Source organism: Ciona intestinalis, chromosome 14 (genome assembly GCF_000224145.3).
Source record: "Ciona intestinalis chromosome 14, KH, whole genome shotgun sequence".
Lineage (NCBI taxonomy): Eukaryota > Metazoa > Chordata > Ascidiacea > Phlebobranchia > Cionidae > Ciona > Ciona intestinalis.
This window is the reverse complement of record NC_020179.2, coordinates 3,657,530-3,679,155: the sequence shown is the minus strand read 5'-3', so window position 1 is coordinate 3,679,155 and position 21,626 is coordinate 3,657,530. Positions and strand designations below refer to the sequence as shown.

Genomic DNA, 21,626 nt, shown 5'->3' with positions numbered 1-21,626 from the left:
CTGATTTTTATTACCTTCTAATTAACCAAGACATTGATAGACAACAAAAGTCTCAGGTCAATCCTATTATCTGTGAACCTTTGTTTTCAAACTGTCTTCTTTACATATGAAGAGTACAGGTGTTGGAAATCTATTACAAAAAGCCCTAATTCTACAATTACGTAGGCAAAATACCAGTCATGATTAAACACATTGCACAATCTATGTTTTCAAGTTAAATAAATACAAATATAGCATGCTTAAAATATTTTGTAGGAGTTAGAAAAACACTAGAAAGCAGATCTTGAAAAAACTTACACCAATCAAATGATTTTACAGTATAATACTATCTTTTGGTGTCTGTTATAAGCAATTTTAACAAGCACGATACAACATACACATTTAAACTGTTTCCCAACAGTTTGTACTTTTGCTTGCGTGTAAAATTCTCTGGGAAATGAAATTTATCTTTCGGAAAACACATTATGTTTGCCACCTCTCTAGCTGTAAAGTAACGCAGATTATTGTGTAAAGGATTAGACATTTTAATTTCACCACCCATGTTTAAAACAGAACCAGTTCCTTCTGCATAGTACCCATAGGACTTTGTAAAACAAGTAGAAGATTGATGCCTTGGGGTGACAATGTCCATAACTTGAAGGTAACGCAATAGAGTTTTTTCTGTCAAGGCATGTTCTTTTAGTGTTGACTCCGCTTCTTCAAGATAATTCTCCAAAGTCTTAATAGTGTGTTTTTCGTTTTGTTCTTTCCTAATAAAAGTTTTGTTCAGTTAGAAAGTTAGCCTTGAGTGTTGGGCTAGAATACAATGCTTTGTAATAAATAAGCTTACCCAGCGTTGCTATTTAAACATTTCTGCAAAGCTTGTGGCATTGTTTCAATCACCTCATTTGGCGTATTTACTTCATCTGGAAACTGAAGGGGTTTTCGTTTAGCGAGCAGGTAGTATCTGGAAAACAGTTCTTTGTAAATATTGAAACAAAAGAAAAGCAAACATACTCTTTAAATAATAAACGGCTGGGACTAAGTAAATACCTTAATCTTGAGTTAGGCACACCAAATTGCTTAGGAGTAAGCAAAAACTGAGCAGTTGAATATTCCAGCTGCTCCAAAACTTGTAAAAACATATCATGAGCTTTTGAGTTCTCGAATCCTTTTACATTTTCCATGAGAATATACGTTGGTGGATTACTTAGTTGTGGTAGTACCTTCATTAGGTAAATGAATGATCTGGAAAATGAGATACTTTTGTGATATGTTGTAGAATATATATATATATTTGTATATTCATTTTACAACTTCAGTCAATAACTGCACACACTTTCTGGAAAGCACTACTGTACTACTATATCACAGCTAAAAGAGGTTAAGATAAATGATTTTTTGAATCCAAAGTTCTCCCCCAAAAAACTATTTATTTATTTTATGTGTTATAATTAATTTTTATTTTTATCTTGTTGATCCTCTTAAAAAAATTATTTATATATATATTTTAAGTAAGTTTTTTTGCAAATAACACAAACAACTCTTTTTTCTTAGTTCAATACAGAGTCACTGCAAAGAGTGAGACTGTCCACATTCCACACACACCATACACCACTTTGTGCAAACCTTGTTCGAGGATCGTTTATGTCTTTCTGTAATCCCACTCTTGTAAAAGGTTGACATGGAGGGCTCATCATCAAGGTATTAAAACCCATGTTATCAAAATCTTTTGCACTGAATAATAGCATTAAAAATTTAAACTTTACCCATTACTAAACTGTATTCTGTTACGATTAAACTTTCAATGAATGATAAACCTATTATATTATGTACAACAGGCAGCAGCATAAGCGATTTTGAAAATTTAGTTTTTAATGTAAACCAGATTTTACTCTATGGTTAAATGAGTATACAAACAACGAACAATCGGTGATGGTGATACTCAACACCTAAGTATAAATGTATTGGTATTTTAACAAAGTCACCCTAGATTTTATTAAAAAAATGACAACTGCTCCCAGTTCAGTACGTTTTTCTTGGTTACCAGGTCAATCACACAAACCTAAATCCCTCAATGCTTCTCTCCCAGTGCTTAGTTCCTGGAAAGTTATGTTTATAAACCAGACTTGCAGCTGGGCTTATGTCAACAGAGCATACCACTTCACAGTTCTTCAAATTTGCCCCAAGCAAAGCATAGTGCATGCCACCAATACCACTGTAGAGCTCTAAAACCTTTAACTCAGGCTCCATTTTGACAAAGTCAGCCACAGTAGCCTAGCGTTTTGTATCTGCAAAACAAACCACATGTGGAAAATTTGGTTTATTCTAAGTTATTGTAACCATTTAGTCATTCTACAAGGAATATCTGTACAAAATGCTCGATAAAAAACGTGCCAATAAAATGTCACTTGTTGATGTTGGAATATAAAACTCTTTCACAAAAAACAGCAATAGAGTTATGTAGGAGCAGCAGTAGTAATGTAGAACGCACAACCGAAAATGAATTTCAAATTATTTGTTGAACTTGAACCTAGTCAGTCTAATAGTTAAAGGAGTTACAATTCAAATTTTAAACCAGGGTCACAAATTAGATATTATTCCTAAAATTAAAAAATGAAATACGCTACAGAGAGTATACAGCACTTCATTAAATCATCATCAGCTTTATACTGTTTATGTTCAGCATAAACTTGTAAGTGTGCAGATTAAGTTGGTATTTATGGCAGCCTCATTATGCTTTTCACATCAACACATTAATGACGTCGATCCCGTCCGTGTCTCTCCCGCGAACCTCCTCGCCTGTTCCTCGTTGGCGGGGAACGGGATCTCTTCTTCTTCTCTTTTCTTCCATACAGTCTCCTTCGTAGCTCCCTTGAGATTGGTTTGAGGTGCATGAAGTTGCAGAAGCCACCACGTGTGCATTCACCCATCTCATACTGCCGACAGCACGCCTCACGAAAATCTGTCACAGTGCTGAGCTCAGACATTATTGGTTGCCCATTAAACCACCTGTTATTCAGATCATTCACTGCCTTTTCTGCATCTTCTTCTTTGTGAAACTTAATATAAACATTTCCCACCAAATGATCGCCCAAGTTGTCGCACACATTCATTTCCTCAATTGATCCATACTTCTCCTCCAGTTCCACGAAAACTTCTTCAAAGAAGTTGTCATAATGCTCCTGCATTTCTACATCACTGACAGTACCAATTCCTGTGTTGTTTATCTGTGGATTTTGATACAGTCCTTGCAACACAATGGTTTGACTGAAAGTTGGCTTGTTGTGGAGTCTTGAGCATCTCTCGCCGTGACGACAAGCTCCGATTTTAAAATAGAATGAGCAGTTTACCTTATCCTTTTCAGTTCCAAAAATTGAAGCTAAGTATTCCGCCATTTTTACCACAACGGCACAATATCTGTTAGTGATGCAAATTTAGTAAATAAAGTTCATTAACAGTGTATTACAATTATCTATTTTTGCTGGCATGATAACGTTATGACAATGACCTCATGCATGTAGCACAGTCTTATGTTACAGTTACACGTTTGGCGTAGAATATACACGCTAACAACACCCTAAGCACAATACATTTACTTTTTCAAAATAATAAGCTCAAAGTTAGTTGTATTTACGTTGCAAACAAACAAAACATGGTACAAATACACTTTTTTTTTATCAAAACGCAGCAATGCTCTGCCAGTACCGCAAGATGTCACTCTAAAAATATTTAACTAAATTAAGGGGTGGCTATGATTATAGATTACAAAATGCACTGATTTCATTCCTGAAAATGTAATGAGCATACAAATAATTAAAAAAGCCATATTTTTTTAAATACCTATTTGTTTATTGTAATGTTTTCGCGGTATAACGCTTAAATAAATATTCTTACCACGCGCTAGCGTTTACCCGTAGTAAAAAATGCGTTGTATCGAAACACGTAAGCTCATATACATACTTACAGTATTGTTCACCTAAGTATAAAGGGGTTCTGCGGCATTCAACGCTTTTTAGTTTTTGAAGTAAGATATATGGTAAAGATGTCAGGAGACCCAAAACTAGAAGAAGCAATTTCCCAGTGGTTGGAATGGGACAAGGTAATATATAGTAGATATTGTATTTTCCCTGTGTTTTAGTCATTTTCATGCACAATTAAAAATTTATCCAGTATTAAATTGCTTTATTTGCTAGTGGGCAAGAAATTTGAATATTGATGTGTGATATCCATTATTGATGCGGCCAAAACATATTTACTTTTTTAGAACGAGAAGACAAGAAATGAAATTATACAATTGCAAAAAGAAAACGAATATGACAACCTGAAGAAATATCTGTTAAAAAGAATGGAGTTCGGAACAGCGGGTAAAACATACAAGTCTTGCGTAAATACTTTAAAACAAAATAATCAGTTATATATATATATATTAATTGCAACTGTTAGTCGTATTTTTAAGGGTTTGACGACAGTTTTCAAAACACTGTTACACAATCAATTGAAGTGCTTAATTAACGTTAAAAAAAACTGCAATCAACTAACGTGTATAGCAAATATATCAGAACCCATATATATTGTTTAGGTCTTCGTGCAGAAATGGGTGCCGGAAATTCTCGAATGAATGATTTGACGGTAATTCAAACTACGCAGGTAATTGAATCCGATATAGATACATAAATATGCATTGTCGTTTTATATATATTTGAATAACAATTAGCAGTCATTTATTAACTTACCTGAAAATAAAACTGTTACAACAGATTTTTCCGTAGTAAGAAATTCTTATGTAGCATTCAATCCATTTTTTCTTACCATTTTGATTTGAATTTTTAATGCAGGGGTTCTGTAAGTATCTACTGCAACAGTTCGGTGATGGTTTAAAATCCAAGGGAGTCATTATTGGGTATGACTCAAGGCATAACAGCTCAAGGTTTGGAAATAAGCAGTATTAATATGGTTATATACTTCAAAAAAATTAAAAGCAACTTTATTCACTGATATATGAATATTAAGTTTAGACTCAAAAGTGGAATGATTGAAAAAATTGTTATAATAACCCACTGTGGATAAAATAAATACAACTTATGGTTATAAAAGCAGTCATATAACACACTCGAAACTATGGTCTGGTAGACAAACAATGTGCTTGATAATTGGTTTTTCCTTCAGATTTGCCAGATTGGCAGCTAATGTGTTCGGTTTACAAGGTGTTAAAGTTTATTTGTATTCAAAGATCGTCCCAACACCATTTGTGGTAGGTGAAACGTAATATACTTTTACAGTTTTGTGTTGTATATGAACTGTAGGTATATATATTGTAACTTTGTAAGCACTCGGTCAGGGCAATTTCCCTGCAATGCTTTGACCACAATCACTCTGCTGATTAGCAGTACAATTGAAATTAAAATAATTTTTCTCAGCCTTATGGAGTGTTGCGATACAAAACATGCGCGGGAATCATGGTGACTGCTTCCCACAATCCAAAACAAGATAACGGATACAAGGTCTATTGGGAAAATGGTTCTCAGATTATACCACCGCACGATTCTGGTAAATCTCATTTCCATTACAGTTTAGTTTGAATTATAAACTCGATAACTTGCCAAATGATAAATTTTCTTTCAACTGCATAGTACTCTGTTTTAATTACATTTTAAAAAGGGGAGTTCACTGTATATTTGGTTTAACAGACAGGTTTTTTAACTGCCGGTCTTTCCCACACCTTTTAACCATAAAATGTTTTAACAACTGTTGTTTTACTGTTAACTCCCTTCTCTTTGTTGTTTTAATAGTTTTATCTACGCTATTCTAGTAAACAAATCTATGTTATTATAAGTTGATTGTAATGTTCAACGAAGTGTAATATAAAAAAACTTTAGAATGCTGTTTTAATTATTCTGAGAAGAAAAGTAAATCTCTTTTATTTCAGGTATAGCTGAATGCATAAGTGCAAGCCTTGCACCGACATGTGCAGATGTATGGAATGAAGATTTATTGCAAGGAAAACCAGGTTTGGTTGACCCTTATGATGAAGTGATGCTAAATTATTTCAAAGACCTCAAAAGTTACTGCAAAAACAGGTACAACAAAGCTGTAGTAGTTAAAGTAGGTTGTTTGTAAAATAACCCAAACGAACACCTTAAAATAATAATATAGTTTCATTGTATCATACATACAAATTATAGGCGTCAAATTATATGTATGAGTACAAGTAATATAAAACAGACATTTTGGGGGAAAAAATATTTCTGACCTTTTACCTCATCTATTAAAATTTTCTAATGTGGCAAAACCACCAGGTCAATAAACAGCAGCACAAGCCTGCGGTTCACGTACACACCAGTGCACGGAGTTGGTTTGGCATTCGCTCGCAAATCATTTGAAACTTTCTCTCTACCAACTTTTGAGAACGTCCCCGAACAAATGAACCCTGACCCTGAGTTTTCTACGGTTAAATATCCTAACCCTGAAGAAGGGAAAGGTGTCCTGGTGAGTAGGAGTCTCACTGCATCACATAATATAAGTTATACCCCTATCTATCAGTATCAAATTACCTTTTGGAAAATAACTTGTGCTAAAAAAATTTTACTATTTGCTTCCAAGTTGTAACTAAACAACCTAACATGCTAAAGTCCTGCACTCTTTCTTGTATGAAAATAATGTTTATGTCAAACAACCCTATATAGTAGAGTGGGGGGAGATGAGAAACTTTCAGCACATAATATTAAAATATTCTGATCGTGTTTTAAAACAATTAACAACGGTATATATGGGAGTCTTGAGGATACGGTTTTATAAATCTTTGAATGTTCTTTGTTTACTTTTAAATGGGACAAAAAAATAATGAAAAGGTGTCCCATCTTTCCCCACCCTACTATATTAAACTGATTCCTATTCATCCCATTCCTTTAATTATAAGGTGTCTTTATTTTTCTCCAGCTTCTTGCAATGCGAACAGCAGATGAGACCGGATGTAAAGTCATCCTCGCAAACGATCCGGATGCTGACCGACTTGCTATTGCCGAGAAACAAGATGATGGAAGTTGGAAAGTCTTCTCAGGGAATGAGTTGGGTAAGGACTTTGATCTTCTTTCATAGGCACCAAATCTGGGAAAGCAGAGTGCCCCCCCTGATGTTTTTTACAATTACATTTAATAAAAATTTATAAAAAATTGCATTTATAAAAGTTTGTGTAATTTGTCTTCTTTTAAGACTTTTTTTAGGCTGATGGCCCAGATATACCTTTATAAATTTACACTGCTAGTTATCCAGACCTAGAAATAAAGCAGCGATGAGTTTGCTTTACAAATTCTGAACCATGCACCATTTTTGTGTGTTTGATAATAAACAAACTGTAAGTTTATTAAGTTTTTCTTTTTTCTGTAATTTCAGGCTCTCTGATTGGTTGGTGGGTTTGGTATTCTTACATCACAAACAATCCTGACACGGTTGATCGTTCAAACATTTATATGTTGAGTAGTACGGTGTCCTCCATGATTCTGCAAGCCATTGCAGAGAAAGAAGGGTTTAAATTTGAGGTAAAAATATGGAAACTATGACTATTATGTGCATGCAATAGTGTTGTTGTATGTCTGGGGTTGTAACAAAGTGGTGTGGGCCTGTAGCCCTGAGATTTTGGTTTAATTGCCATCGCACTAGGATAAGTAACTTCCTTGCATATGTGTGTGTAAAACTTGGCTTGGTTTTTCAAATAGCTAATGAAAGGAAGGCAACATTGTATAATAAATATGTAATAAACTGATGCAGGATTTAACAAGCCACCACTTCAGGGGTTATTAATACTGTATGAAAACTTGATAGTTAGTTACTAATACTTGTAATCTTCTTAAACTATTTATTCAACAGGATACATTGACTGGTTTTAAATGGATGGGAAACAGAACTGATCAACTTCTTAAAGAAGGAAAAACCGTCTTGTTTGCCTTTGAGGAGGCAATAGGTAAGTGATTGCAATTTGTTCCATATTTTTTTAGTCGGGCCATGTTCATGTGTTTCATGCTTGCTGTCGAGTTTCCAGTTATGGCTTATCTTTATTGCAACACCAGTCAGACACTGAGATAGATATGATTATTGTGCATGGTAGTTGCCTTATGGATCTTTTTTCATCCAAATAGCTGCTTTTTGCTCTTGTTCATTGAGTGACTAACATGTCGTGCTGATTGTTTAACTTAAGCACACAAAACACTATTTGCACAAGAAGTTCGCAAACAATACAACGTAGCTAGTAACAAGCACTAAGTCACTTCATATAAATTAGTATTCTGCTTACACCACTGGTGATTAGAAATCCTTAGTTTTGAAAATGGAAACAGTTGAAATTAGTAAAGCTGAGAGAAATCTTGTTGATAAGTTAAAGTTGCTGTGTGACGGAAACGGAAAAGAAATTGATCCAAAAAAATCAGTTCCAATATTTCATGATTTGGCCGAGATATATGGCAGGAAAACTAAACAGAAAAAGGTGAATGCTATTCGTGGTGTTGCTTTGTATAATGCTGCTATAGTAAGAGATCCACATAGTGACCAAATTAAAAGTGATCTTAAAAGATTTTGCTCATCTGTTCTGGTGAAGGCCAAGGCTAAAAAACAGAATGCTAATTTGGTTAGGATTTCTGCAAATCTCCAGAGAAAACTAAAACAAACTAGAAAGGAAATGGGAGCACAATACAATAAAGTGACTCGAATTCCTGACAATGTAAAAGAGGATAGACTGGTTGAATTACAAAGAAAGATAATACTAGATGTTAAAAATATCCAAAAGAAAGTAACAAAGCAATACACTGAGTTAATGAGATTTGTATCTGATGAATGCATTGAAATCATGGGAAATCCCCCATGTAAATACTCTGTAGTAGGATTGGGTTCCCTGGCACGATCAGAAATTACATTATATTCAGATTTTGAACACATTATTCTCCTTGACGATGAAGCAGCTTGTAATAAGGAGCGTGATACGATCATGAGATACTTTAAGTGGTTCTCCACAATATTTCACATCGTTCTAATCAACCTCGGAGAAACCATGATTCCTTCGGTTGCAATTCCAAGTTTAAACAGCGAAAACTGTAATTGGTTTTATGATGCACATACGCCAAATGGAGTAACGTTTGATGGGATGATGTCACATGCAAGCAAAATACCTCTTGGAAGACAACCAACTGTAAACAAACCATGGAAAATGGAGCTTATAAAACCAGTGAAAGAAATGCTTCAACTGTTGGAAAAAGAAGAAGACATAAAGCAGGGATATCATTTGTCCGATATTTTGTCCAAGTCTTGCTTTGTTGCTGGTGATAAAACATTATTTTGTGAGTATCAGGATAAGTCGCATGAAGTAGTTAGGAAGAAAGATAAAGCTAGCAATTTTTCAATGGTGATACAACAATTGGATGAAGATCTACAAAACTTGCATATTTTAAATTTAAAAGTAACAGTGTTTGCTGGTTTTCAAAATTTTAACATTAAGCGAGTAATTTACAGAAGTTCAACAATCTTTATTGCATCGATTGGACGGCGTTATTCATTTAAAGCTTCTTCGTGTTTTAAAATCATCAATATGTTGGAACAATGTAACGTATGCAGTAAAATGGTGGCTCATAAGCTTCGATTCATGGTTGCAGTGGCTTGTCAAGTGAGATCCAAAGTTTATCATTCAAGGGGAAGACAAGATGATATTTTCATGGAAGATTCTGATCCTATTACTGTTGTTTCTGGAGTATTTAAAGTCGTTGGAAAACAAAGCTTTTGTTCCTTTATGGAGACGGTAGTTAGTTTGCACGGGTTACTTCAAAGTGCATTATACCAAACATTTTCATTAAATTTTTCCCTAATACATACTGCTGCATGCAAGTTAAATTCAAAATTTGTAGCTATGTGGTACCTTGGTTTAAATGAAGATACGAAGATGGAAGTAAGGAAACTGATAAACTCCCCCAGCTTACTTCAAGAGCTTGGGATAATGTCTTTCCTTAATGCCCAGCTTGCTTTGATGGAACTTCGCGAATATTCTTTATGCAATGATTTGTGCAAACAACTGTTTCAACTTTGCAAAAATAACTTTCAAAAATTTTTAGTTATTGTTGTGGCATTTAATTGCAATCTTAAACTGGATCGATTTGGTAAAAGAGACATCCAAACTGAGATTGATTACCTAAACAAATTGGTAACTTCATGCAAAAGTGAGATATTACCACGTGATCAGATGGCATTTAGTAGTGCATTGTATACTTACAGCAGATGTCTTCATCTTGTAAATCAGAATGATGAGGCAGAAAATATGATGGAGCAATCTCTTCAATATTGCAATGCTTATATTCAAACTACAGAAGTACGATGTGGTATTCCAGTTCTAAAAGCCACTAGTTTATATTGTTATTCCGACAGTTTAATTAAAATCAAAGATTTCAACAAAGCATTTCAAAACATACAGGAATGTTTGTTGATATTAACAGAATATAAACAAACCACAGATTTGCATAAATTACTGTATCAAAATCTTTTTTACTGTTATACGGCTTTTGAACGATATTTTGAATCCTTTATTTGTTTATGTGAAGTAGTGAGGATACTCAATGATATAAATGAACCAGTGCATCATGAACTTAAACAAGACGTTCAAAAACTTTTTAATTATTTATCTAAAAAGTAAACAAGTGATTTCATGTTACTAAACTTAGGCATTTTGAAATTGTTGAATGCTTTTGTTTATTATGTTTCACAGAAAACAATTACATACAAGCTAATGAGTAGTAATTCTGTAGTTGTTGGTATTTATTAACTTATTTTATATTTGATTACTTAATGATCGTTTTTATCAAATGTAGTGCTTTCCAAATGTGTTTAGACATTACAATTTTTAAAAATAAGCAAGATTATAAAACTTTAGTGCCTGACACCGCTGTATTTTCTAAAAATAAACGTTTTCAAGTAGTGGTCAAGTTTTTTCAAGTAATAGTTTACAGTTTAACAATCGGTGCCAGTCTTTTACAGTGCGCATTTACAAAAAAATCTATTTTGTCTGTTGTGTTCGCTGTACAAAGATGCATTTATAACCCCTGCGGAGTAACCAGGCAATATCCTTCCTTTCCAGGTTACATGATAGGTACAAATGTTCTGGACAAAGATGGCATCAGTGCAATGTCAGTGGTGGCTGAATGTGCTTGTTTCTTGGAGACCAAAGGAACAACTCTTACACAACAGCTGCAGAATATTTATAACACGTAATATATGATTGTCGCATTTGTGCTTTCTGTGCCTGGCTAGTTAAAACAATTGCAAATGAGCATAGTTTAGCTACATACCAGAAACTTGGCACAGCAATGACTTGATAAATCAGTAAGCAAAAATAGGCTTTCAGATGTTTCAAATCTATTCCATTTAAAAATACAGACATTGGTATTAGTTTTACTGTAACTTAACAGGTTTGTCATTTTCCAGGTATGGAGACCACGTCAGCAGCAACTCGTATTACATCTGCCATGACCCAAGTAAAATAGAAGCCATGTTTCAACGGTTACGTAACTACGACGACAATGATGTCATTACTGACCCGGTGGCAGGATCCAAATACCCAAGCAAGGTTGGCAAGTTTCAAATCACAGGAATAAGGGACCTCACCACAGGGTTCGATAGCAGACAAAATAACAACAAAGCTGTAAGTATTCTTGTACCTCATAACTGACGTAGGATTGGTCTAGATTCCCCAAAATAGCAAAAATGATTTTTAACCCAGGAAAGTAAGAAACTGTTGTTTATATGCTAAATTGTACTGTTGCTGGCTCCAGAATGACAAGCTTCAAAACAGAACTACTTGCTAGCCTAAAAGTGCTAAAATCTTTAAATATATTAAACAAAAGTGTTTCAAAATATAAAACCCTAAATAAAACAATATTTAATTCAACAGACTCTGCCCACCACACCATCAAGTCACATGATTACATTCTACTTCGCAAATGGCGTCGTGCTTACAATTCGTACGAGTGGAACGGAACCGAAAATTAAATATTACTCTGAAATTTGCGGCAGCATTGGAAGGTAATTATGTAGCTAATATTTTATTGGTACCTTGCCTATTACAATTAATGTAACGATTTAAGTTATCCATTACTGGAAATCTATTACAGGCAAAGAGAAGAATTGGTGCAAGAATTAAACGAACTGGTTGAGCTGATGTGCCAAGAATTTTATCAACCTGATAAAAATGGTTTTCTTGCGCGGACTAGCTAAATATTCTTATATTGATTGCTTTTACACTTTGCTTTGGTCATTGTCATACACTTTAAGTTTTATATGAAATTAAAAATGTTAATTTATTCTAAATCATATACCACTTAACCACACCCAAGCTTTACAGATTGAAACACACGAATTTATAACCATACTGAAATGTTGGGCCAAAAATGCGCGTTGGTGATATTGATGATGACAATAGTGCAGAAGTAACTTTGTTGAATTTAGGTTTTTGGTGATTTGCTGATAATACTCAGCGGTGTTCTGTTTTAAACTGTGTAACAAGTTTTCCCATTATTTTCCAGAAGTTCCATGCTTAGTGTTAGTTAGTGTGTGTTATATACTTAATGTACCTTATTATTACTGTATGTATAGCTCCAATAATAGCTTTGCTCACCACATATATATATCGATATTTAATAAGTTAACTCCTCTTTTGTTTCTTGTATATTATTTAAGTTAATTGCATCACAATGAATTAAAAATGAAAGGTACCCAAATATTGCTACTTAAACATTGTACATTGTTAATACTTCTACTAATATATTTGCATAGGTAAAAAATTAAAATTAAATAAACAATTTTTTAAAACTACTACAAGCCTTGTTAAAGCGTGATCGCTTGAGAATATTGTACAAGAAACCTGGTTGATGGTTCTAAATATTATCTTCTCCACCTGCCACGTACAATACACCTTCCCCATTAAATGACTTGTAAGGTGAATAATCCACAAAGATGTCCCATCTATCCACACCAGGGTTGTACAGCAATACATGACCATAGGTAGAACTGGGAAATAATGATTGGAATCCAAATAAATTAAATGATAAGGTTTTACAAAATGTTCTCAAAACATAAGGCAATAAACAGTTACTTTATATACAAAAGCTGTACAACAGAATTTCGATATAGTAAATACTAAATATATCTAGTCAAATAATTAAGTAATTTCTCACCTGCCATACACAACAATGTAATCTCCAAAGTAGCAAGCAGAAGAATGACCGAGCTGAAATGGGATTTTACTTTTCAAAAGACTCCAAACACCGTCCTCTACATTCAATACTTCGCCGTGGAAAACAAAGACATTCTCAAGTCCTCCTGTATCATACAAAATCTTAGTATGTGATAACACAGGTTGTACACCTTGTGGTTGTAGACATTACAGTATAAGTAAAACATTCCCAGGACCAGACCTATATTTTATGGGCTTTAAATTAATGTGGAGTACTTTGAGTTTCATAAAACATCATATACTCTTGCCTGGACGCTGTACCACACCTAAGCTCACAACATGCATATACATTCAACAAAAAAAAGTTTTTGCACTGCATTAAACAGTAAACATTACTACTAATACTACTAATAAACAAAATCTATCTTACAAAATCAGTGTATACCTATCTATACTACATGGGTGCATCCTACAATGTGGCATACCATGACACCCACAGATTGCACATTACCTTAACACCCATGTGCTACAACCTATTATTACCACCGGCTGAGAGCAATGTCCATAAAGTGTCTTGCCCAGGGACACTTACTGTTAATGGTATCAGTATCGAGTATTGAATCACATATTCTCAGTTACAATGCCATAACTGGTGCTCCCCTGCATTCAAATGCCACTCATATACATCATGCTTACCGAATACAAATATTTTTCCTCTTTTATAAACAGCAGCACAAGAAGCCCTAGGTATAAGCATGCTGTTTGTTGTATCGCATGTGTTGCTAGATTTATTGTAGATTTCCACCTTGGTGCATTCTAGTAAACATAAATTAAAACATCTTATTACAAAAGTTATTTCAAAACTTTTTTAACAGTTATCCAAAAAATTGTTTTTATTGGGTTAAAAACTTCTAATAAAAAAAGAAATATTTTTTGACAACATTATAACCAATTATGTTAAACAGTAACATGTAGTAATAGTACCAAAAACTACCAGCCGCACCAAGTACTTTTGTCAGTGGATAATTTAGGATTGTTTTAAAAAGTACCAAAGTCAAATTATTAGAGTATAAAAAGTTCTACTGTTTTAAAATTGGTGAAGCTTTTTACCTGTTTTACAGTTTTCTTGTTTACCTTCAGTTTGTGGAAATCCCCCCAACAAATATGCAGTGTCTGTTTAACATAAAGATGTAATAACTAAGATGTGTTGCTTTATTCCACTAAAGCTCAACTGGAAAACTTCTATTTAAAAGTATCAACGTTTCAACACCCTATTCTAGTCACCTTCTGAACAGGGTGTCAAAGCAATATTTGCTGAAATAGCTCTATTGGAATTATATTATGCTTAGCAGCATCATTTTATATATGACGCTGCTTTGTTTAATCTAATCTTTGCAAGAAAATAAATAGATGCCCTATTTAGCTTTAACCTACAGTTTGCACTATTTTGGGCCTTTAGTAATAAATCAAAAATACAGTACATCTAACTTTAAAATGTTTTTTTTTCAAATTTATAAAAAAACTTAAAATATAATTTCCACCTTTTACAGCAACTGCTGTGGCATGAGTGCGGAAAGAAGTCAGTCCATGAACACAAGACCAAAGTTTAGTAGTTGGATTGTAGATTGATATACAGTTTGTTGCAGACATTGCATGTGGATACTTTTGGCAAGAACCTCCAAATAGAAGAATCTCTCCTGCAACAAATTACTTGTAAGGTTTATATTCCAATAATACATAAAACACAAGCACAAGTAAAGAGGAATGTAAGTGTGGAGTGTCGCGCCAAATAATGTATTTTTTAAATGATAACATCCCTAAAAAGCAAAAACGGCAATACTGTATATTAAACTCTGGCCCAAATCTCAAGTCCCATGTTGCCTTACACTGAAGGATCTCACACACATAAAATATAAATACATTATAAAAATGTTCACCTGCAATACACTGAGCAGCAGCCCCATAATGAGCAGTTGGCATATTAGGAAGTTCTTTCCATTCATAACCATTGAAACATTTCACACTTAGTGGGTCAATCCCACATCCAAAACAATAAACTTTTCCACCACATACAACTGCTGCATTGCGTATTGGTGTTCCAGTGACCTAGGTTTCAAAGTGATATGAAATACAATATTTGTTAAATGTAAAGTAAACTGAATGTTTGCTTATTTTAAAAGCAGTATTTAACATGAGTTTGTATCATAATTAAATTCTTTTTTTTTGTGCTGAAGCAGTTGTATCTGTATGACTATGGGGCTATTTTATATAACTTAAGTAAGAGGGCATGGCTTGCACATTACCACCAACACACAGAATGCTACAGCTTGCACTGTGCTATGTCTTTCTAGGCTATCACATTAGTATCTGTATAGCACTATTCTATATGAGTTATGGACAATGACATACAAAAACCCACTAAGACTGATGGAGCTTGACCTGCATAGTTAACAAAGTTTAAGCACTAGCAACAAAACTAAATAACATTTTACAAAAAAACTGCAAAACATGATTGTTTCAACTAAATGATGAAATGTGATACAGTATTAAAGTTACATTCCTCTAATAAAACGCTGATTAATATTTTGGTCAAGAACAAGCAAGCAATATCTCACTTCAAGTGATTTCCAACGACCTTGTTTTGGATTAAAGGAACCCATTTGAACTTCAATGCTTGGGACAAAGATGATATCTGTAACAGATTAATAATAACCCATGAAGTTGGAATAACAATAGATAGGTATGTTGCCATGTGTGGAAAATTTTTCATTTGTTCTGTCCTATTAGAAGTGGGTACTTTATTTCATTTAAAATAATGTTGGCAATTTGAAGTGTATATAGGCTTTTGGGGTTTTATGTTATATGTCAATACATGTGGGATTTACGATTCAAAGTTAATGTTTATTTTATATTTTAAATAAAGACAAAGAAATGGAGCTAGGAAAACGGAACACACACAAATTAATCTGATTGACTGTATAATAAAAATATATGTCTCACTTAAATGGCATCTTCAGTCTCTTATTTAAATGATACTACTTGTATAAGAGACTGACATATATTTTAACTGTAGGAGCATTGAGCACCAGATCAGAGTCAAATTAGTAGAATTTATTACAGTTAAGACATAGGTATTGATACATACCATTTGCAGGGCATGGATGGATTCTTTGTTTCTCTCTTTTGAACTTGTCAGGTTTGGCATGAAAGTAAAATGCGTTTTCCACCAAGTCTCGACATAATGGGTTGTCTCTCACCAAACTCTTTAAAAAGTTAAACTTAATGTTATAAGTTGAAGTTCTATTAAAGCCTATATAAATCTTATATTAATTTTGTCGCTAAAGCTTAGTGATTTATAGTTAAATAGAAATTTAAATACTGTCTAGTGTCTGCTACTCTACAAAGTAAAGGTATCTCATACAATGAATATGCACACACAAATACACTGCCATGAACCAATGATCAGCTTTTACAGTAAAAAAACATCAGAAGGTTACAAGATTTCATGGGCTAAAGTAAAATGCCCAAATGATAAATACAGACAAGAGGCTAATTAAACAGAGCACTAGCATCTGCTATTTATTAACTGGGCCTACGTGTGTTAACACCTAAAGTTATTTGAAATACAAACACAAGAATAATCACCTCTCTTCTAATGGTATCAGATAAATACTCCAGGTCTACCAACTGCAGGTGTAGATGTTGGAATAATGAAATGAAATATGGTTTCCTAGATTCAAGGTCGTACTTTACCCATCTTATCAATGCTTCATACACCACCTTCTCAGATGTAACCTGTTAAATCATGTAAGGATGAATTATTCATCCTCGCGTGGTGGTGCAATGACGGTCTTCATAACTTTCTGTTTTCTGTTCCATATCTTGTGCCCCCTTACGAGCTACCAGACTCTACCAGGTATATAACTTTGCAGGTGAATAATTATACAAGTTAAAAGTGTCTCTGTAGCACAACATGGGTCCCATTTTAAAGCGGAAAAAAAGATTGACATAACCAGGATATTAAAAGCACCAGTTATATTACTTAATGATAGTGGTATTCTGTCATTACATGTCAGGACGTTGGGTGAATGTCTTTTGGCAAGATTTAAAAAAAGTAACTTTAGTCTAGTATTTCAATAAACAAGAATCGTTAAACTATAGGAGCACTAGATTAAGCTTAGATTCGCAGAGATTGAATAAACTGTAGTTAGTAATAAACTGTCAAAAATGGACTTGTCATAACAAAAGTGTTAATGAAGGTATTTCATTAAAATTCTATAAAAAGCTCGAGAGTATATTAATCTATGTATGTATTATAATGTATGTTATGTAACTTGGTTTTAGATTTGGAAAACAAGAGGTTAATAACTTTCCTTTTAATAATAAAACAACATACATACCACAAGCTCATGTGACTGCAGTACAGAGTTGAGTTCAGAGATGGTGAGTGCTTTAAAATCATCTTGTTGCGCTACAAACTCAAAGTGTTTTCGCACGCAATGATCTGCCTGCTTCACAATACAATCAATTGAATAAGTTTTCCCAAGGTCACGAAAGTGCAAGCAAGTGGTAGGGTCCAACTGGTCTTTTATATATTGTACGACTAATTTCATTAAATCTGTAATTTAAATATGCAAAAACTAGGTTAGGTTAACTTCTGGTAAATCATAGACAGATAAATATTTACAAACTGTTGTTGCCAGGCATTCTAAAAATCCAATAAAACTGTTTTGGCAGATTTATTTTACACACCAGCATGTATTCCATTCTTCAATATAGCATTCAGACCACCTTTCGTAAGATTAAATATTAACATTGAACATCAAAATGTTTCTTGGAAAAATAAATATGCCAAAACAACTTTGATTTACACGAATATTTCTGTTGGGCTTCCAATCATATACAGTCCGTAGCACAGTGTAATAATAATAACATGCTGCAGGTTTTTATAACTTGTAACTAAAAATAGACATTTATGCCTACATAACAAGATAGAAATGTTGTTTGTCTACCTACCCAAGATTTCCATTTTCCACGAAGCGTAAAGAATTTCATCCACATTGTTTATTGACACACAAACTCGATTGGTGTAAATAAAATCAAGGACATGCTGCATTGCAAGTCTACTGACACCATCAATCTCTAACATTTTTTCAAAAGGATCAGATCCCTAAAGAATAAATCTGTTTGTGAGTGATATTATAAATGGACAAGTTTAACACACACATAAACATATTTCCTAGAATACTATTTAAGGATCAGGCTTAAATATTATTAAACGATCAGAGTCTTAGGTTATATGATATACCAAAATACCGTATTAAATGTATATTTTAAATGGACAAGTTTACCCCCCTTTATTAATATTTGCCAGTCACTTTAAACAAAGCCATAAATTAAGAGATAGGACAGAGCAAATAGGCCAAACTTTGAATTATTAACCTACTGATTATATCAGATTACTTTCACTTAAAAAATTGGTAGTGCAACAAGTTTCACAAAAATAATACTATACTGCTATACATAAGGTGTAAACAATAAAATAACTACACCCAGGGCTAAGGTTAATGTTATGGATGCATGGGGAGACATGTCAACTTTTGATATAGTGATAACATTATATGTTTTAGCGGCCCAATTTTAAATATTAAACCAGCTTTTACCCGGCTGTAAAGTGTCTATACAAACAATAAAATTAAAGTATATTGCATTCATCACCACATTAATCAATAAAGTTCCCTGTGGTTTGCAACTATGTGTGTAACTACATTTTAAAAATGTCACCCCAGAATTTACTAAACAAGTATTGAACATGACATTGTTGCTATGACTTCACCTGGCTTTGAAATTTAGACTTGAAATAATTACTGCTGGCAGCAAGTATATTACGATGTGCATGGAACAGCTTGCCTCTCGCAACCAGTGTGATATCACAATAGAGTTTGTTGTCTCTCTGCCTATAATAACAAGTTCATTAGTTACACAATTTAATCTTATATAGTTGCTACACTTATATTTGAAACTTTTGCTGCTAGTTTTATTTTGTTTGTGTTTAATTTATTTGATCTAAACTATTGTACTCCAACAGATAAAAACTCATATATATATATATATTATATTTATATTAATTATTTAACTACGATTTTATAACCAATTATGCATAGCCAGTGAAAGTCATACATCCAGACATCCTCACACTATTTGGCAATATAAGGTCAGAAGTTGTGGATTAATATATATACATTAATACTTATCAACTATTAGCATAGGCTATACATAACTCACTCATTCATTGCTTTCATTATATCGGAACAACGTTGCTTTGCCCGAAGATGTTTGACTCGAGTCATATTTCTTAATATCTGTAAAATAAATTTTATTTTAGTATATGAAAGTGATATAGTAAGCCCTAAAATGTGCAATAGGTAACTCTCAACCTATTGCACATTTTAGGTCCCAGATGTGCCTCACAAAAATAGAGCAAAAATACTCATTAAGTTTATTAATAATCCTAATTAATACATATCTAAATACATAATATTATGAGTGACCATTTAAATACATTAATAACGGCCAAATTCTAACAAATTAGCATTGGAATATGAAAAGAATAGTACCTATATACTTGCTCTGGCATGGAACCGTTTTGCTCGTACAGCTCAAAGACACTGTACGTAAAATACTTCTCATTGCTATTTAAACGGTTTTGTTGATTGCAAACAAACAGAACAGAGTAACAAATGTCACTTATTAAACATTAACAACTTGAACCACACGGAATAGCTTGTGTCACTCTCCGTCGTGTTTGCAAGGAGCCGAATCTTATTTTGCTAAAGGGAATTCCCCAGCACCTAGATACGTCAGAACTCATACTACAGAAAATTATAAACACGATTTTTTCCCTGTTACACATTTGTTGGGTATACTAGCAGATATTTTAATGCGGCAGAACATACGCATTATTTCACAATAGCCGTATATGTAGTGAAGAAATAGGAAGCAGCCAGTAACGCCGTTATGGCACTGTGATAATAGCGGCAGCGGTGCAGAATGCCATCAGTCAGGATGGCCGAGTGGTGTAAGGCGCCAGACTCAAGAACGATCGTTCTTCGCCACTATGTGGTGTTGAGTATTCTGGTCTCCGAATGGAGGCGTGGGTTCGAATCCCACTTCTGACAAAGTATTTTGTTCTTTTGCAAAGTATTGTCTCAGAAAACAGTTTACTACTATAAACTTTAACGTATAGTACATATGAATTCGGTATGTGTTTTTTAATCAGTATGTAAATTGTAAGTTCTGAAACAGGGAACCAAAGTTTTGTGAAAAATTAAATAAAAGCAGATAATAATTTCTTTTGGACGTAAACAAGACCAAAAGCTACAGCGATTGCTGGTGCCACTTATGAAAAAAATGACTGTTAATTACACATTGCCGACCGGCGACCACTATACAAAAGACTGCAGGGCGGTAATTTAAATGGGTACAATGCATTCCAATCTCACAGCGACGCTATTGTTTTTGACCTACCGTTTTTTTCTCTGTCTACTCAAAACAGTCGTAACCCAATTCAAATGATTTTTCTATAAAGCTTTTACAACTCTCAAGCTTGTTGACTTCATTTAAACGCTTCCCGCTATTATAGCACGTGCACAGCTCCAGCGAATCAGAAACGAGTTCACGAAACCAAACGCGCCTAGCATTGCTCCTTTGTTACGTTTCTTTATTTCACAAACGTCGCGGAGAAGACCAAATTTAACGGCTTTATGCAGCGTAATTTTCGTCATAAAATCTCGTTTCTGACAGTCAATCATCCTATCTAGATGCCCAGAGTGTTAATTTATTGAGTTATAAGGTTTTGGTCGAGGTTTTGATCGAAGATTCGAAGGTGGTTTATTCCGTATATCACATAGTATTAGGACCGCAGCACTGTAGTATAGGCACTATTTACAGTACAACGCAGCCAGACGGAAGGCCTGGTTGGACGCTTTCAAGCTTTCGCCATTGCTCTTACATAGGGATTGCCTATGCGTGGTTTGATATGAGTGTGCTTCGTTCAAACCTAGTTTATTCTTAAACCGTAAACTGAATTTTAATATTTTTAGCGGCTATGGCTAGTGGAAGGATTAGACTATGCAGCTCTGTTGTCAGTTTTTTTTAAAAAAGTTTTGCGGCGCCGTAATTTAGCTTCAAAGTGGGTCTATCGCGTACATTTATTTCAAATGGGCGGTATCTATAGCGGCCATTGCTCGCTATGGCTGTATCAGCAGTAAAGTGCCGCTGTTCATATATCGCAACACATTCGTATATGCTGTATACTGTAGGCTTAGTTTTAGCTTGGCGCACGTTAGTTTGCCGGATACGGGCTGTATGCGAATATGTTGTTTACTATTGAGTCGTGGGTCGGGTACAAGTTTAAATAGATTATATGTTTATTCTGATTAAGTTA

At 33.9% G+C, this 21,626-nt stretch overlaps 4 protein-coding genes and 1 non-coding gene across 6 annotated transcripts; 2 read left to right on the top strand and 3 right to left on the bottom strand.

The window, feature by feature from the left end:
• Window positions 1-117: 117 nt before the first annotated feature.
• On the bottom strand, window positions 118-2,279 carry LOC100183289 (tRNA (cytosine(38)-C(5))-methyltransferase-like). Its single transcript, XM_002128099.4, has 5 exons — window positions 2,045-2,279; window positions 1,609-1,716; window positions 1,033-1,227; window positions 830-946; window positions 118-749 (listed from the first exon to the last, which is right to left on the bottom strand). The coding sequence occupies exons 1-5, from the start codon at window positions 2,230-2,232 to the stop codon at window positions 326-328; spliced, it is 1,032 nt and encodes a 343-aa protein (XP_002128135.1). The 5' UTR covers window positions 2,233-2,279; the 3' UTR covers window positions 118-325.
• zf(c3h)-16 (zinc finger (C-x8-C-x5-C-x3-H)-16) lies at window positions 2,270-3,422 on the bottom strand. The gene has a single exon (XM_026837669.1). The coding sequence runs from the start codon at window positions 3,375-3,377 to the stop codon at window positions 2,736-2,738; it is 642 nt and encodes a 213-aa protein (XP_026693470.1). The 5' UTR covers window positions 3,378-3,422; the 3' UTR covers window positions 2,270-2,735.
• Window positions 3,423-3,883: 461 nt separating this feature from the next.
• On the top strand, window positions 3,884-12,733 carry LOC100185650 (phosphoglucomutase-2). Its single transcript, XM_002127936.4, has 15 exons — window positions 3,884-4,081; window positions 4,247-4,346; window positions 4,562-4,629; window positions 4,818-4,909; window positions 5,149-5,233; window positions 5,400-5,529; window positions 5,909-6,059; window positions 6,279-6,468; window positions 6,919-7,051; window positions 7,372-7,517; window positions 7,846-7,939; window positions 11,087-11,216; window positions 11,434-11,650; window positions 11,900-12,030; window positions 12,120-12,733. Exons 1-15 carry the CDS (start codon window positions 4,016-4,018, stop codon window positions 12,220-12,222), a joined length of 1,836 nt encoding a protein of 611 aa, XP_002127972.1. The 5' UTR covers window positions 3,884-4,015; the 3' UTR covers window positions 12,223-12,733.
• On the bottom strand, window positions 12,650-20,386 carry LOC100186411 (kelch-like protein 12). 2 transcript variants are annotated; one of them, XM_018814773.2, is made up of 14 exons: window positions 19,798-20,386; window positions 19,466-19,542; window positions 19,017-19,137; window positions 18,197-18,350; window positions 17,581-17,798; window positions 16,826-16,975; window positions 16,326-16,443; window positions 15,796-15,872; window positions 15,118-15,286; window positions 14,722-14,877; window positions 14,291-14,353; window positions 13,877-13,996; window positions 13,182-13,326; window positions 12,650-13,014 (listed from the first exon to the last, which is right to left on the bottom strand). In XM_018814773.2, exons 2-14 carry the CDS (start codon window positions 19,528-19,530, stop codon window positions 12,882-12,884), a joined length of 1,689 nt encoding a protein of 562 aa, XP_018670318.1. In that variant the 5' UTR covers window positions 19,531-19,542; window positions 19,798-20,386; the 3' UTR covers window positions 12,650-12,881. The 2 variants fall into 2 exon arrangements, with proteins under 2 accessions (XP_018670318.1, XP_018670316.1); XM_018814771.2 differs by having other exon boundaries at window positions 19,466-19,534.
• On the top strand, window positions 20,240-20,358 carry trnal-caa. The gene is made up of 2 exons: window positions 20,240-20,277; window positions 20,313-20,358. It is a non-coding gene; the product is annotated as a tRNA-Leu (tRNA).
• Window positions 20,387-21,626: the final 1,240 nt, after the last annotated feature.